The sequence below is a fragment of the Lipotes vexillifer genome, unplaced genomic scaffold (assembly GCF_000442215.2).
Source record: "Lipotes vexillifer unplaced genomic scaffold, Lipotes_vexillifer_v1.1 scaffold1129, whole genome shotgun sequence".
In the NCBI taxonomy this organism is placed as follows: domain Eukaryota; kingdom Metazoa; phylum Chordata; class Mammalia; order Artiodactyla; family Lipotidae; genus Lipotes; species Lipotes vexillifer.
Window position 1 is genome coordinate 617,425 of NW_006789022.1, and position 17,319 is coordinate 634,743.

General features: G+C 55.2%; 1 protein-coding gene across 1 annotated transcript in view; it reads right to left on the bottom strand.

Moving 5' to 3' along the window:
• The window catches only part of PACS1 (phosphofurin acidic cluster sorting protein 1), a 145,884-nt gene that overhangs the window by 5,159 nt on the left and 123,406 nt on the right, over nt 1-17,319 (bottom strand). The window contains exons 6-19 of the mRNA XM_007461961.1: nt 16,995-17,086; nt 16,819-16,899; nt 14,234-14,293; nt 13,295-13,455; nt 12,839-12,932; nt 8,277-8,357; nt 6,535-6,650; nt 6,262-6,397; nt 4,864-4,968; nt 4,067-4,173; nt 3,240-3,394; nt 2,994-3,104; nt 2,260-2,362; nt 1,808-1,850 (exon numbers count right to left, since the gene is read on the bottom strand). Of these exons, the coding sequence (XP_007462023.1) occupies nt 1,808-1,850; nt 2,260-2,362; nt 2,994-3,104; nt 3,240-3,394; nt 4,067-4,173; nt 4,864-4,968; nt 6,262-6,397; nt 6,535-6,650; nt 8,277-8,357; nt 12,839-12,932; nt 13,295-13,455; nt 14,234-14,293; nt 16,819-16,899; nt 16,995-17,086 (1,445 nt within the window). The remainder of the gene's footprint in view (nt 1-1,807; nt 1,851-2,259; nt 2,363-2,993; nt 3,105-3,239; nt 3,395-4,066; nt 4,174-4,863; nt 4,969-6,261; nt 6,398-6,534; nt 6,651-8,276; nt 8,358-12,838; nt 12,933-13,294; nt 13,456-14,233; nt 14,294-16,818; nt 16,900-16,994; nt 17,087-17,319) is intronic.

A 17,319-nucleotide genomic window follows, 5' to 3' on the forward strand; every position in this document is an offset into this window, starting at 1 on the left:
GGGGGGGGGTGCGTGTGCTGCACCAGGCCCAGCGAACAGCTGGAACACGCTGACATGCTGGGAGCAGGCCCCTCCTTTCCAGACTTCCTGGAATCTGGAGGAACACCAATGAGGAGGGGATTCCCCAGTACCGCCCGCTCCCTCCCCGCAAGGCAGTGGTGTCCATTTCAGCTCCCCAGAGAATTTTAGATTCCTCTGAGAGAATTCTGGGAAGGACAGAAGGGGGCCCTCCAGTGGCCAGCAAAGGGCACAGCTAGAGACAGACCATGAAGGTCAGGGCTGGGGCCTGAGGTGACAGGTGAATCCCAGCAGCCGGCAGAGGCGCAGCAGGGCGGGGAGGTCATGGAAGCTGGGCCCCGGGACAGCAGGGGGCAGGGGTCACACGCAGATCAGAGCACAACGCTGCCATTCACTGAAATTTGTTCCCGATCCTATACACATCCTGATTTTAATTCCCAGAAAGTAACACATCGATACCCTGAACTTCTGGACACGACTCCCCTCCCCTCGCTCCTCTGGCATTGCACGAGGCTGCCAGCTCCTTTGTTTGTTTGAATTTTTAATTTTTTCTATCCCTCTGTCTTGCTGTGAGGCTGGAGTAGGCAGTGACCCCCAGCTCCATGAAGATCCCACAGCTCCGCAAAGATGTGGGTCAGACTGCCAAGCCTCGGCTACGGGCCACGGCCCCGGGCCTCCGGCGGGGCTATGGGAGCAGCCCCGATGGCTAATGGGGACTGACTGGACCAGGCAGACAGGAGGCTTTATGGAGGATCTCCCCAGGATCAGGCCTCTCCCAAGACCTCTCGAGATGCCCAGGATCTGGGACGAACAGAGAACAGGGACAGTGGGAGCTGGGCCCCTCACCCGCACATGCCCCATCTCCCCTAGAAGCTGGGAGGATCCTCAGGGAGACTGTAGGAAAAGATACCAGCTGGTTTGGAAGAGAAACTCAATCGTCTTGCAAATGGAAATCAGAGTTCTCAGCCATGCATCTGTGTCGTGCTTTGGCCCTGGGAGGGCATCGGCTCTGTCCCCTCTGGGCTCCCTCTCTTGGTCGGTCTCTGCCTCGTGGCCTAGCTACTGCCAAATTCAGCAAAGGCCGGTACCACCTGACACCAAAGACACCCAAGAGGTTTTCCTTTTATGTTCAAGATCTGCTCGTGTAGAGACTCTGCCTTGACTAAGCAGGAGGAGGAAAGAGCCTCTTCCGCTTGGTGTCCACATGACTCTGAAGGCTACCGACTCCTCGGACTTCTACGAATATCATCTATCGTTATCCCCGAGGCAGCTTTCTTTTCCCTGGAGCCTATAGAACCAATGCCCTGGACAGCACTCCCTAGGCCACGGCACCAAGTTCAGCGCCTGGTGTAATAAACATGAGATACCCGTGGTGAGCTGGGGATGGCCCCTGATCGGGAAAGGACACTGAAAGGAACAGCTCGGTGCCTGTCCCAGCCTGGGGCTCCCTCACCTCGGCACTGCTGACACTCGGGGCTGGATCACTCTCTGTTGGGGGCCTGTCCTATGCCCTGCAGGATGGTTAGCCAGTCCCTGGGCTCCACCCATGAGATGCTGGTACCACCCCCGTCCCCAGCTGTGACAGCCAAACTTGTCTCCAGACCAGACACTGCCAGATGTCCCCTGGGGGCAAAATCGTCTCTGGATGGGAACCGCTGTCTAGATGAGTCGTGTGTGTGTGTGTGTGTGTGTGTGTGTATGCACGCGCACGTGTGCACGCGCACACGCAGGACAGAAAGGCCAGGAGAATGGGTGGGTGGGGTATGGAGAACAGGGGAGTTGTACTCACGCCAATGAAGGGGATAAACTTCTGATACGAGTCTTCATCAGGGCTGTTGGGAGAGACAGGAAAGCTTTACAGTTGGGGGGTGAGACTTCGTGGAGAGATGGGGACACAAGCTTTCCATGTTTTACTGTGGCTTTAAGGGAGTCCAGACACTACACATCTTCCCATGGCGCCTCAGGATGGCGCGAGGAGCCACCAAATGGAGGCAAAAGCTCCGATTCTGCACACTCTACCACTGCTCCCGTGTCTGTACTGAGGGGCGCCCACACGGGTGGGGAGGCCCAGGCAAGGAAGGAAACGCCTTGGGGGGAGGCAGCAAAAAACACTCTCGTATCCTCTTGAGTTCTTACCACGGGAAATGGGGTGGGGAGAAGGAAAGTATGGAAAAGCAAAGGAGACCTAAGATTTATCTAGCCCACCCAACCTGTTTTTAAGAAACCCCTCGGTCAACTTACAACTTGTGCCTGCAGGTCAGCATGGCTTCCGCCACGGGCAGCTGGTGTGTCACGCCCGCGCCGCTGACGTACTGCATCACCCGCCCGACCACGTCCAGGTGCTCTGCAGAGAAGCCAAGAGACAAACGCCGACATTTCAGCAGGTGAGCCCGAAAACCCTCTCCGAGAGCCCCCTTCCTGAGTCCCACCAGAAGACCCCAGCAGTTGAGGCAGAGAAAGGGCTCTAAAGACCCGCTGGCTTGAACCTAAGGAATCACGGAGCAAAGAGCCGTCCTCCCATCCGATCTGTGTGCTGTCCTCCCCAGCCTACCCCTCGCAGGCTCGGCTCGCCTCCGCCTCCGTCTCTGCTTGCAGCAACCTTGGAACCACTGCAGCAGCCTGCCCTCCCCATCCAACGTCTGCCCGGCCCTCCCTGCAAGGCCTGTGGGAGCACTGACCACCTCCCGGCCCCGCCGAGCCCAAGCTCGCGCGCCCATCCCTGCCACCTCTCCTCTGTCTTTCAGGAGCGTTATTCATATTCCCTGCCACCCTCACAGCCCTCATTTCCAGCTGTGCAGAGCAAATGGCAGACTAAACACATCCAGAGTGGAAGGGCTGCGCTTAATAGGCCTCCTTTTAATAAGTACTGAAAAAGATGAACACGCCCCAGGGAGGGGAAGCAGCCCGCCCCTTGCCCCTGGCTCTCCGGAAATCAGGCCGCATTCTGTCTTGGTCCCTTACTAGGGGGCCGTTACCTGACACCGGGGGCTCTGAGCGGTTGAACAGATCTCTCCAGCCAGGATCAAGGAAGGTACTGCTATACCTACTGTCGACGGAGCCCAAGTACTTGGCCACCGGGTGAGAACCTGGTAGGTGGAAACCAGACAAGGAGAGCTGGTGAGGGGGTGAATGATGGCCCAGCCTTCGGTCTCCCTGCCCGTCACTTCCCGGGACCCAGCGCCACCACCCCGCTTCAGGAGTGGGCCCTGCTGAGCCTCTACCGAGGGGAATGATGAGAAAGCGCATGTAGCCCAGCCAGTCGGAGGTCTTGCTGGCCAGCGACTTGACGAAGAAGCGGAGGATGGAGCTCAGGTAGCTCTGGCCGCCCACCGCTGCCACCTTCACCGGCCTCGGCATGGAGGAGTTGCAGTTGCAGCTGGGAAGCAAGGGGAGCGGCACGGCCAGGTCAGGTGGGCCTGCTTCCTGCTCAGAGGAAGGCCCCAAGCTCAGACTTCACTTGATCTCAACAGCCCACGGGAAAAAGCAAACCAATAAACAAAATAATACAGGGAGAGGCAATAAACCACAGCGCTTTTGCAAACAGAGAGAAACCCAGGATCAGAGAGGACAGGGAACTGTCTAGAAGGAATGCAGAACTGGCTGAGGCTCACGGGGAGACAACTCAGCAGCGCCCTGGGGTTGGCGGTGGGCATGAGCCCAGACACCCGGGAACGCCCGCAGCTCTTTCCCACGGAGGGAAGGCCCCGACTCTGGGGAGTCGGAGGGACGGGAGTAAAAGGTCTTGTAAAACCCTGGGCTCTCTCTGCCCGGCCTTCTTTGTCATGGGCTTAAGAAGAGGACGAGGCAACTCAAGGTGTGGCAGGGGGCCAGGCGGGGAGGCAGGCGGGCAGGAAGGTGACATTTTCATCCCAACCCTCTGGGGCCAGCAGGGGCATCAGAACACCGCGGTCTGACGCTGCCTAACCAGGTACCAATTACGAATTCTTGGTCTGATAAGGCCAGGAGGTCCTCTCACTGCTTAGAAATCAGGGTGGGAGGATGAGGTCAGAGGGAACCCCAAAGGGCAGGAGAAGAGCCGAGCCCTTACTAGCGCTGGATACGGGTGAGCAGGGCGGACAGCACGGCCTGGACCTCCACCGTGGAGCACGTGCACACGACGGGCTTCCGCTGGTCCTGGAGCAGCTCTGCCACGTACTGTGTGGGGTGGGGGAGGGAAAGGAGCAGGGACACAGGTGAGGCCACGCAGCAGGGGCACTGCCTCCCCACAGGCCAAGAGGGCAGCGAGGCCCAGACCGAGCTGCAGGGCCCCAGCCTCTGTCGTTCAGATCACAGCCGGGCAAAGGTCAGGCTTCTGGCAGCCAGCGAGGAGAAGGTGGGGCCGGACCCCACGTAGATGGGCTCATGCGAAAATGTGGGAAGACCTAGGGCACGTTAGATTCTAACGCAGCCTCTGTCGCCCACATGCTAGGTGGCCCCGGGATCTAACCGGGTGGACGACGGGAGTGGGAGGGACAGGGGCTGCTGTTGCTCTGCCCCTGCCGAGCGGACTTCGTGGAAACCAGGGCGCCTCTGGCGTCTTACAGCACTTGGTGCTCCTCGAGGCACCTCCTTTCCGGTATGCTGACTGAGACGCAGGGCCAGGGAGCAGGCATGACAGGTGACAGTGCTGTTTTTTTAAAGCTGAGGAAACCGAGGTACAGAAAATTGGTGATTTAAGCCCCGATGACGGGACTGGGACTAGAGTCCAGAACTGTGGGCTAAGTTCGGGGCAGGGGGGCCTGAGAAAGGGGGGTGATTTCCTATTTCCCCACACCTTGCCTTCCAAATCTGTCTCTCGCTCCCCAGAATCTCTCCTCCACAGCCCTGCGACCTTCGATGCTTTACCTGGCCCTGCCAATCAGCGGTGCTCACAAGGATTACGTTTTCTGGGAGGGCTGCATCCGACACCAGGATCTGATTCAGTTGGTCATATACCACCTTTCTTGGAATCTACAAGGACAAAAGTGTCTGTTGGGCAGTCCCCAGGGAGCTTGAGCGGCGGGGTGGGGTGGTGGCTGAGAATTCCTGGGGCAGGGGTGTTCAGAGAACAGCTACCAGGGACTTGTGCGGCAGACCCGGTATCCCACCGGCCAGAGCGTAAGGGGAAGGAGGGGGATCAAGAACAAGCAAAGCAAGGCCTCAGAACACAGGCTGGTGTGCCAGGAGCACAGCTGGCCGTCCTGCCAGAGCAGGAAGGACCCCGAAGGGTAATGAAGCAGGGCAGCAGGAGAGGAGGAGGAAGACGAAAGCAAGCAGGCGCTCACAGGATGGAAAACGAGGGCAACGCCGGGGAGAGAACTAATGAGAGCAGCAAGGAGGCTGTGTGGGGAGCGCCCCCGGCACAGGGAACAAAGGTATTTCAGGAACAGTGATTAACAAGAAGGACAATACCTCGCCCCAGGCACCGGGCTATTCTAGTCCCGGCTTCATTTTCAGCTATAAGAGCGTCAGCTCAGGAAGCCACATGGACACAAACTTCCCTTCCAATGATAGGTATCAGGGAAACGAACAGGCCTGCTGTTGACCGCAGGAGAGCAGGAGGTCTGTCGGGGAAGAATCCTTCCCCCAGAGACTGACCTTCAGAGGCAACAGGACTCCGAGGGCCAGTTCCTTCTGCACCTGCCCCAGCCACTCTTAGGTCTTTCAATCAAAACATTTTTTTTTTTTTTGGCGGTACACGGGCCTCTCACTGCCGGGGCCTCTCCCTCTGCGGAGCACAGGCTCTGGATGAGCAGGCTCAACGGCCATAGCTCACGGGCCCAGCCGCTCCGCGGCATGTGGGATCTTCCCGGACTGGGGCACGAACCCGCGTCCCCTGCATCGGCAGGCGGACTCTCAACCACTGCGCCACCAGGGAAGCCCGCAATCAAAACATTTTAATACTGTTGACGTGCCAGCTTGAAACCACTCTAATTGGCCCACAGCAGCACTAAGGGTATCAGAGCTCAGAGCAGACGTCCCGTGAGAGCCGATGGCTGCTGTCCCTAGAACCACTGTCCCCGCACAGTCTCCACTAAGGTCTGATGGGGGCAGAACGAGCCAGAGTCTCCTGCTCCGTCCCCGGCTCCCCACCAATTCCTCAGCAGTAGCAAATAACAAGCATGCTAGACTTCCCCCTTTAGGTCTGTCTTCAAGACTTTATTCAGAGTCGTTCAAAGTACTCCCCGCTCCTCTTCACCCAACCGCCCGAGGAGACCACGGAACAGAGACCAAGGTCCAGGGGCGCCCGACAGGCCGGGGTACCTGCGTGCTGTGGCCCAGGTCTGGGGACCGCTCGCTGTCGGAGCTGTTGGTTCTCTCGCTCAGGGGCTTGGAGAGCTGCCGCTCCTTCAGGGGAGTGCCCCTCTTCTGCCGGGGGGTGTGCACCCCATCCACTTTGCTGCCACAGACGTGGAAGGAGGCGGTTAAACAGCCCCTGACCCAGAGCCATGGCCTGCCCCCTCTTCCTGAAGCCCCTCCTGCCGGGCTTCCCTCATTCTACCCGACGCTTCAGGAGCTTCTCCCAACCCTGAGTACCTGGGAGAGGCGGAGCCCTGGAGGTCCGTTTTACTGGACTTCATCGGAGTTTTGACTTTCTCTGGCACAACCAGACTTGCGCTCACGTCTCCAAACATGTCCTGGTCAGTGATTTCCTGCCACGGAGGAAAGGAAGCAGTGAGGGTTACTTCCCCTCGGTGACCACGGGAGCCTCGTGGTTCCTGCCAGGGCCCATGACCGTCACGAGAAAGTCAGTCCCTTGCTCTCTTTTCCGGGAAGCACAGGGTTCTACAACTCCTACCCCACCCGACGAGGACACCGTGACTGTTTAATTTAGCTGAGTGCACCCGCTGTACCGGGCACCATCTCCTGCTATTCAATCTGCACCCTACATTTATGAACTGACAGCCCACAAACCTGGGCTGATGATCTAGCTTCTCTAGGTGGGAAGGAGAGTGTTTCACTCAGGAAGTGACATGACTGGAACTTCATTTAAAAAATAAAAATTTATTTATTTATTTATGGCTGCGTTGGGTCTTCGCTGCTGCGTGCGGGCTTTCTCTAGTTGCAGCGAGCGGGGGCTACTCCTCGTTGCGGTGCGCGGGCTTCTCATTGCAGTGGCTTCTCTTGTTGCGGAGCACGGGCTCTAGGCGCGCGGGCTTCAGTAGTTGTGGCTTGCGGGCTGTAGAGCGCAGGCGCAGTAGTTGTGGCACACGGGGCTTAGTTGCTCCGCGGCATGTGGGATCTTCCCGGACCGGGGCTCGAACCTGTGTCCCTTGCATTGGCAGGAGGATTCTCAACCACTGCGCCACCAGGGAAGCCCCTGGAACTTCATTTTGAAACGACCGCTGTGCAGTATGGGCCAAAGTGGAAGATGGGTTACTCGGATTACGGGTGAACTACAGTAATGTCGAATCCAACCTAAGGCTTTGTCAGACACCAGATCCTTAAAGCAGCATTATTTACTATAGGAAACATAAGCCTGAAACAATTCCTCCTCGGACTCCATTCAGCTAGCAGCTCCCACCGTAAGGCGGATGTGCAGCACACCCCCAGATGGTATTCGGTCAAGTTCTCTGTTCCCTCCCATCTGCTGGGCCCGGCCTCCAGTCCCACCGGCTGAACTGTGGCAGAACCTGCGGGCCCAGCTCAGACGCCCTCCCCCCAGGTGAATGGCTCTGTCCTTCCCGGGCCCCACAGAGCCTCTGCGCCAGGTGTGCCCCGGCCGGCTTTCCTCCCGGAGGTGGATCCATGGTGTTCTCATTTTTGCACCTTCAGTGCTCAACACGTGTATGTGTGTGGAATTTCAGCCTGTGTGTAATTAAATTGGGCACCCCAGCTGATCCATCCCATGCGCCCCTGAGCAGCTCCAACATCTCTTAGCGGAAGGAGCTGACTAGTAATCACTTGGAGACTTAATGCTGTGGGCTGTCTGGCCATTGTAAAAGCAACCTGGAGGAAGGGATGGTTTTTCGGGGGAAGATACTGGTCATCGTATCTGAGAAGTAAATGAGGGTGACAGATAGTGAGAAATGATCTGAATTAGCACTTGATCAGATCTAACTAAAGGGCAGAATGGGGACATTTCTAGTTTGCTAGTTTGGGGAACAGCATTATACTCCACGGGTAAGGATTCTGGGAGGAAGGGCACGCAGGACATTCACAAGTCCACAGAGTCAAGCCAAAGTTTCAGGGTGGTCATCAGGATCTTTTTGCCTTTGTTTCTAAAGGTACCAAAGACTATTTTAAACAGCTGAAACAGGAGCCCGAACCATACATACCAGAGTGTCTGTTTCAGTCAAGCTGTCATCTTGATTTTTAATCCAAGCAGATTTGACTTTTTCTAAAGCAGCCAATTCCATCTGCAAAAATTATAATAATTAGTCATCATCAATCCAAATAACCACCACTCTAACCTGTTTTCTAGGTCCCTTGGAAGCTTAAAATACTTTCACTTAATCTGAAGACCTCATAAAATCTTTGGGACTTTCATCTTACTAGGAGCATATTTTTGTGAAAACTGAGCTTTGGAAAGGTCAGTTATTTTGCGATCATTAAATTAATAACACAGCAAGATGCGGAACCCAGAAATTCTGACTCTCACAAGATGTCACCAGGAAAGAGAAGCTCAACGTTCAGATGGCATGGCTGTGGGATCTGTCAGTCTTAACCCTGGATTCGGTAAACACCCTTGCCCAGGAGGGGCACACAGGGCCTCTTCTGCTGTCAGAGTTGCTAAGAAGAAAGGGGAATCTCAGAGTTCACGTCTTTGATTTCGAGACTAAAGACATCCATGGTAGCCAAATGCTTTTTGCTTGGCAGAAACATCTGGAAAACCCTCAAACAGAATATACTAAGCCATTTAGGTGTGAAATAATTCTCCCTTTGTCCCCAACTTTTATTAGCATTTCTCATAAATATTAAAAATGTACTTTGCAAATACAGATACATAACCAGATTTTTCACACTTGCTAATGCTGTTTCTGGCTGTGCAGACACCAATGTCAAAATCATAAGCAGTTGCGGATTGTGGCTCTTAGCTATGGGGAAGGTCCTGGCCTCAGTGGATCTCTGGTTCTTGTGGGGAACCAGGGAATCAGAAAGGATCAAGGATATCCCACCTCCTCCCAATGACCCAAAGCCTTTTCTCTGAGTAAATAACAGAGTACAGAGAAATGGCCTAATAAGCTCAAGGGGCCACTCAGCAAACTAATGAACAAGGACCACAAAAGTAGGCCCATGTCATACGCTAAACCAGGGTTTCTCCACGTGGGCACCGCCGACATCTGGGGCGGGTCTTTCTTTGCTCAGGGGCATCTTGTGCAGGATTTGAGCTGCATCCCTGCCTCCACCCACTAGATGCCAGGAGCAGCCCCTTATCCCCTATCACCCCCGCTGTGAGAACCCAAAATGTCTCTAGTCCTCGCCAAATGTCCCTTGGGAGGCAAAATCACCCTTGGTTGAGGACCACTGCTCCGAGCCGTCTGCAAAACTAACCTAACACACTTTATCCAGACCCTGTGACCCCTGAGGGGGAGACGCTTTGCTCAGAGCCACGCACAGCAGGTTGCCTCCAGATTGCACCGCTAGCTCATTTACACATTGTCTGTATGAATAACCGATGATAACAGAGTCCACACTCCCAAAGAACTCTTCATCAGACTTAAGACTGAAGATGGTTTCACTCAGTTTGGGATCTCAGCATGACAAATGAATTAAACACGTTTTAAAGAGAAGGAACCGGGGCGATAACACCATCCTACTGGAAGGCTCTCAGACAGCAGCCCTGTGGTCCAGCCCTCCGACAGTAGAGCAGTGTTTCAAGGCACAGCGCTACGCTGAGATGTGCTGAGCGCTCTAAGGTGGTCTCGGGGTGGGGCACCTGCGGGCTGTGCACTGACTCTTCTGGATGTTTCAGTCAGTCCCACCGGGAGCAAACTCCCGATTCTCCCAGTTCTTCTTCCTGCTTCTATAAATATTTTAGGCTTTTCTCACCCCAGCAGTGCAGTAGCTGTGTTGCCTAACTGTGTGGCTCTGAGGCAGATGTGGCAGTGCAAGGCGCTGTGCCTGGGGGCGACGCTGGCTGCTGCTGCAGGGGGTGCACGTGCTTGTGTGTGTGTGCGTGCGCACGTGCGTCTGCACGCACGTGGAGCGGGCAGAGTGCGGTGGCGCTTTAGGCTCTCAATTTTACGAAGTACCTAGCACCATTAGTTACAGTGCTGTGGAATTAGCAACTTTTAACAGCAGGCAGTCCTGGCGGAAAGTCTCCATCTCTTGGCCGCCCCAGCTGAAGCGCTGTCGGGGCCTACTGTTATCAGCTCCAAGAACAAAATTATGTTGCTACTGTGTGCTCAAGTCTTGGGAAAACTCAACAGCTGTAATAATTTGTATCAGCAGAAACTCCTTCTGGTTCTAGTGATAAAACTGAATCCTCTGAAATTTGGGGAACAAAAAGGAAGGTTAAGAAAAATAAATGAATAACAATGCTAGGAAATCAGGGAAGAGAGGACAAAAGCTGGGCGGCATGTGCAGGCCTGCCTATGGATGCACCCTCCCCGTATGTTCTCCCTAATACGTTTAGAAGTTCTCTGTGTAAGAGCACAGCCTCGCTCTGTAGTTTCCAAAGTGTCTTTCATACTGAAGGATGCCAAAGTTCCACACCCACATCAAGACATATGGGGCTCTTCAAAATAGAAATATCACAGAGAACCAGCAAAGTCTGAAATCTGGCCCAGGGAACCAGAATTTGAAGAACTCACTAAAAAGACATCCAGAGTCTATCAGTTTCAGGAGTCCAGAACTGGAATGGCTCTCAGGGTCTATAGTAACAATGGCAAAGCAGCTTCCATTTACTGATGCTCCCCATGCCGTAAATCAATCCAACCTCCAATCAAGCGCCATGCTGGAGGCTTTAGCTGCATTTTTGCACTGGATCTTCACACTGCCTTGTAAGGCGTGTCCTTTTTACATGCAATTTGTAGATGAGGACACGAAGTCTGGGTAACTGCCCAGATCACACAGTCAGTGGAGTGATGGAGTCAAGATTCAAACCCAGAAGTCTGACTCCAGAGCGTGTGCTCTCAAACCAGCCCTACCCTGCCCCAAAGAAATGTCTGGCCTGAACAGGGATCCTTAGGCCATCACACTGTAAAGACTGATACTCCATTTACTTTTGAGCTAACTGGGCTCCTGGGCCAACACCTTTACTTCACAAATAAGGCACCTGAGGCCCAGAGCATCAAGGTGATTTTTCTCTTTAAATTTTGTAAGCCATGCAGCTGAGACTAAATGCAGAACCTACAAATTCTATCAACCCAGAAACAGCTTCATTAGTAGAGAGTAGTTTCTCTTACTGATTTAGTAACGATGATCCCTAAAATTTATTGAGCGGTCACCATATGTTAGGTGTCACGCTTAGCATTTCTGGGGCGTTAATCTCATTTAAAATTTGATTGCATTGTGTTACAGTAGGGCCCTTGTTCTGCATTCCTAGGACACCGTAAGACAGTCCTCCCCTGGCCAGGTCCCAGGTTTCTCTCTAGAAGAGTCATCCCTTATATTTATACTTGCTATGGAATCTGGCTCCAGGGACCAATGATCTGTCCACGTGGACAGGGATGCTTCAGCAGGGCCATCCAGCAGCCCCCTGTGAGAACGAGCAGCCCCAAGCCACATCCTGAGCAGAACTAGTCAGGTAAGGCCTCCTCAGCCCCAGATCATATGAACCTGGGCTGGAAAGGCTGAGAGTGCCCGGCCTGCAAGTGGCGGGCCTGAGGTTTCTCTGTGGAGGGATTCTCGGTGGGGGTTGCCATTTCCCATCCCACATTTACTCGCTAAGGCCACGTGGTGCCGCTGTTCTAGGGCCGGATCACCCTGCTGCGCCCTCAGCAGGGAGAGGGATTACGTGGACGACAGCGCCACCTGGTGGCAGCAGGCAGTCCATGAGCTGACGGTCCGCAGACACCTGGGACGGGTGGCAGGCCTTCCATAGACAGCGCTTTTCAGGGGATGGAGAGCCTCACAGGCCTCAGGTCATTTCCTCACAATTAATACCTACGCGCAGGGTGAGTTTTATATTCCCTCTGTTAAAGCGGCAAGGGCAGGAGGACTTAAAGGATTCAGTTTTTTTGATCTACAGAGAAGACACTGGGCTTTCAAAGCAAACCGAAAACCACTAAAATCAGGCACGTCATCCTGCCTTTGGTCATAAACAAGGGGGAGGGCAGCTTCCTAGGGCCCAAGGCGGGTACAGCATCAACCCGGGCCTCTGCCCCTGATCCACTGCTGGGGAGAGCCTTCCCAAATAGGGACAGAGCGTGGTCCTGGGGTGCTGCGGGGCTCTGGGGTGCTGCAGTAGACAGCTCCTTTCCCCTCTGGCTCGCCAGGCAAAATGGAAACCAGCCCACTGAGTTCTAAATTCTTCGAGGGCACTGCCCACTTTCTGAATAAAGCCCATGTAATTTCTCCTGAACAGACCTTGGGGCCTTCCTGCCCCTTTGCATCCGCCCTCTCCCCAGCCTGGATGCAGAATCGCCACCACTGGCCGGGTGCCACACTCCCAGCTACCGCATGACGGGCGTTGAGGGAGAGGTCTTGAGGCACTGCGTGTTCCGGGAGGGAAGGCGCCAGGTCATGGCGGGAACAGACCACAAAGAACACCCGCCTGGCCACAGCAATATCGTCAGAGCACTAAGAGCCCAGCAGGACTGAGATGACAACTGAGGCTGAAACAAGATGAGATGGCCCGTAGGTCCCAAATGAGCCAGGAGCACAGGGCCCAGTGTTAAGCCCTGACTCTCCCCTGGTCCCACTCCCGCACCCCACAGCCATTGGTCTTGCTCACAGGGCTGGTGGTGTCTTTGCCGAGGCTGCCCTTGCTGTTGAGGCTGCCAATCTCCGTCTGTGAGCTGGACTGCGACATCCCCTCAAAGAAGGGCCTGTGGCAAAGAAGCACAGCCAGGGTCAGTGGCCGCCAGGGCCCAGAACAGCAGCTCACGGACAGCCGGGCAGAGCTGGTGTTCAGGAAAGATCGACAGCCCGGGCTTCGAGGATGCCGGCGAGGAAGGACACAGCAGAGGCTGGACCAGTAGGGACCTGGACCGAAGGACTTCAGGGGAATCCTATCGGGGCTTTTGTCGGTTAGAGGCTAAAGCAGCGAGCTTTATCCAGATGGCAGGCAGTTCAGAAGGGGTGAGGAACCGAGATTCCCGGGTAATGGTGGCGGGGGGGTGAGGGAGGGGAGTCTAGGAGACTGCCATGGCCTAGAGAGACAGTGTGACAGAGGGGGTGCGGGCCTCACTTGAGCTTGGGCTTTGGCGTGCTAAGGATGCTCTCTGTCTCCTCCATCTCGGGACCACTGTCGCTGGGATTGTACATCTCCAGACTGTCATACAGCTCGTCCAAGTCTTCTTCCACTTCTCGTATCTGTTCTCGGGATACGTGTTCCAGCCCAAAGCCCACCTGTGGGAGAAAACAAAACCTTGGAGTCTGGGGTTACCCCTATTAACAACATGGCAGACGGGAAACTCCTTCCTCCTGGGCAGGCCCCACTGGCTTCCCTACCCAGTCCCCGTAAGGGACGTGCCATAGTTTCACGCTCATCAGGGTGGTCTTGGCGTGCTTCCTGTGATTTGATCCTGAGAGCAGGGACGTGGTGAGGCCACCGTCCCCGCTCAGAGCCTCCCGAGTGCTCGCCACTGGTGCCCGGCGTCAGGAAGAAGAGTGGGGCCCAGACGGTGCCTCTCCCGGGGAGCGGGTGCAGGGAAACCCAGCGCCTGGGGCCCTGGCGGCTCATGCCGGCCTCCCCTAGAGCCCGCAGGGGACAAATCTCCATCCCTGTCTCAGTCCACGGAGAAGAGAGCCCATGAAAACTGGCTCCAGGCCTGCCAGAGCCCGGGGAAGGCACTGCTTCTCTCAGCGGCCAGTTCCTGACGCCACGGAGGAGGCTCCCACCGTTCCCCGCGGGGCAGGAGGAAAAACTGAACAACAGCAACTGGATCTGTGCTGGACACCCCACACCTGAAAGCTGGGCAGAAGCATGTGCCCCTGCTTCGAATACCATGGAACCTTGGGTGCTACATGTAAATCTTTCCTTCTCTTTTCAAGTAGCGGAAAGCCCGCCTTTAGCTACCCCCTCACGTGGGGTTCCTGGAATCTTGACTCCAGATTGTGCCTGAGGAACGAGGGTGAAACTCTGGGAATTCTACTCACCATCCAGCTTGGGAGTAAGGGGTCGTACCTCGTCTGAAACTTTAAACCGCTTCAGGAGGGCCACAAACTTCTGTTTGATGTTAGGTTGCTGTAGGGACAAAGCCACAGTAGTCCTCAGCCAGCAGCCCAGTCAGCAGAGTGATCGAGGGCCGGCTTTGGTGAAGAACCGGGGCCACGCCCCCAGCCCAGTAACTGCCCATGGTCACCTCCCGCTCATCCCTTTCTCTAGAACTTCAGAACCACGGTGAGAGCCACCTGTATACACACAGGTTCCTCAAACTCGAGGTTTCCAAAACGGAGCTCACCCTCTGCGCTGTGCACTCCCCCTCCTGGTCACCCAGGCACCGAGGACTCACCGAATCGGAACCCGGAGTCTCCCCCGACCCCCAGCCCAGGGGTGCTGACTCCTACCCTCTTGTCCACCTGAAACCGCACCGCTTCCGTCCGGCCTCCTTCCTCGCCCCTCTCTGGGGCCACCAACCGCCCTCAACTAGCTCCTCCCACCCCACTTCCAGTCTCATTCCCTCCAGAGTCCACTGCGACTGTTCCACACGCAGATCTCACCTCGTCACTCCCCAGATGAAAGGCCTTCACTGGCCCCAGAGCCTCAAGAACTTCGGTGTCACCCTGTGTCTGCTGAAGGCTGGCTCTGCCTGACCCTGGCCTCACCCACCACCCAACTCCTCACACCCCACTTAGGTGGGAACTAACTGCTTACGACTTGGCACCCCTCTGGGCCATTTACATGGTAACTTCTGCCTTGACTAAACATGTCCCCAGATCTACTTGGCGATGTTCTATTTACTCTTAGAAAACCCATCTCCTGGCATCTTGCCCGCGAAGCTGTCCTGCTCAGAGCCGGTCACTTTCCCCTTAGGGCCATCGCTGCCCCTAACACAGAGCTCGTCTGACGCCTGCCCTATGGGGTTACGGTCACTGTGTAGATGTGTCTGTGTCACTGGACACTGTGAGCTCCCTGACGGCATGGACCGGGCCTTCCTTATCTCTGTATGTCCAACCCCAGGCACGGCGACTAGCTTGTGGCCCTCAGCACCTCCTGACTGGATGACAGACTCACCGCCTGGGGATGGGGGAGACTAACTCGTGGGTGAGACTGAGCTGGGCCTTCAAGAAAGGGCTGGGCTCCCCAAGATGGAAGGGCACCCACAGCAGAGGAGGAACGAGAGCCACAGCGACCGAGACGCAGAAGACGCTTCAGAGAACGCCGAGTCAATTAACACATCTAGGACAAAGTGCTCTTGGTAGGGAGAGAAGGATTCGTGTGCACGGGAGGCAGGAGTGAAAGGACAATTACTCTGGAAATCTGACTGGAAAGTGCCTGCAGTTAACACAAAAAATAAAAACACCTTTCGGGGAGTGGGTGTCAAAGGAGCACTGAGCTCTGGTTGTATAACCGGTGAAGCTACGGAGGCGACCACAGGAAGAGGCGATTTATATAGCTCCAGGGGGCACCTCTGGGAAGAAAACGGGGCCTCTTTGTGGTTACAGCACAGGAAAAAGAAAAACTTAGCAGGAGGAGCCACAACAGAGAGCGACCTCCAGCCTCTGTCATCATCAGAGCACAGGGTGGGTTGGAGGCCAGGATGGGCCTTACCCGGCCTAGGAGCGCCTATCGAGGATTAGAAGCCTGAGGACGATGAAACAGTTCAAACGCGCTCTAGTCATCATCCGGTGGGGGAAATCAAGGCCTCAGCCTTGAGGATTTATTATACGTTGAAGCCCAGGGATACCCAAGGGTGCGTGGAGGGAGGACAGCGTGTTTCACGGTGGACCAGGCTCAGATACAACATGTTCGGAAGGTCTGGCCTCCACTTATTTCACTCCTGAAGGTGACGGGAATCTCTGCTCTTGGGGTCCCTGGGCTGCTCTGCGCTAGAGAGAATCAGGATGCCTCTGGGGACACATGAAACTGTGAACTTCTCTTCCAAAAAGCTCCTGGCACTTCTGACTCCCCCTGGCACGGGAACCCCAGGAGAGGTCAAAGTTAACCTAGAAATTCAGGTATTAAGCATCTCAGTCCAGGACTCTAATTTCACCCAAAGTAGTGACTCCTGAGGAGATCGTGTGCAGGAGACACAATCTAAAGGCCTCTGGTCTCTAACGTTCTGGATCCATTAAGGCAGGCACTGTATCAAGCCCACAGTTCCAAGCACTAGCCTACTATTTCTGGGTAAGTTCAACAAATGATTCCAAACGGAGATGCTCCTAGAGAGGACTGGACTTATCTATGCGGTGGACGGTAGGAAACCCGAAGTAATCACCTGGAGAAGGGAGGGAGGGTGTCTGAGGGGTTCTGCTCCCCAAGGAAGCATCTGTTTCAAAGTCTACAACAAGGTTTCTCAACCTTTCTTCTATCCTAAGATAACCTGAAGAATATAACACGCTCCTATCAGGAATGCTGGTTCTCTGCAACAGTGATGCTTAATTAGCTGGTGGTGGAGGTGGAGGCACCGAGGGGTGTATCACAGCCTTGAGGGCGTGGCCCTGTGCAGGTGTTAAAAAGCCCCCCAGGAAGTCTGAATACACCACTCCCATCCTACCCCCGGATGGAAAAATCTCTGCTAAAACATTCCCCGGACCTTGGAGGCTCACCCTTGTGATGGCAGACGTTGAGGTTAGCTTCCTCCTGGTCTTCTTTACTTTCCGGAGATCCTCATCTTCATAGAACAGGTCCTAAGTGGGTAGGGGGATGGAATGAGGTTGGGAAGCCCCTAGGAGAGTCTGTAAGTGCTTCTCGGCCGCTTGACTGAGGGGCTGTGGAAAGTTACCTGCCCGTGTAGTGGGTCATCACTGCCTTCCTGTTCTGATGAGAAACTCTCCTCCTCTTCCTCAGAATAATTGTCAATATCAGGAGAGCGGTCTGGGAACAGACACCTTAATAAGATGACCTCGCAGGGGGAAGACCGGGTCTAAGAGGCTTTGGCTGGCTGGAATCATGCTCTCAAGTGAAAACGCGGCGGGGGTGGAGGAGAGGGCCCCGACCCCCTGTCATTTCCAGGGAGCTCTAAGCTCCTCTCTCCTAGGAGCGTGTTAGGCTCTCCTGGGATGGAGTCCAGGTGACGGGGGAGGGCTTCCCAGCACCGCACACGTCCT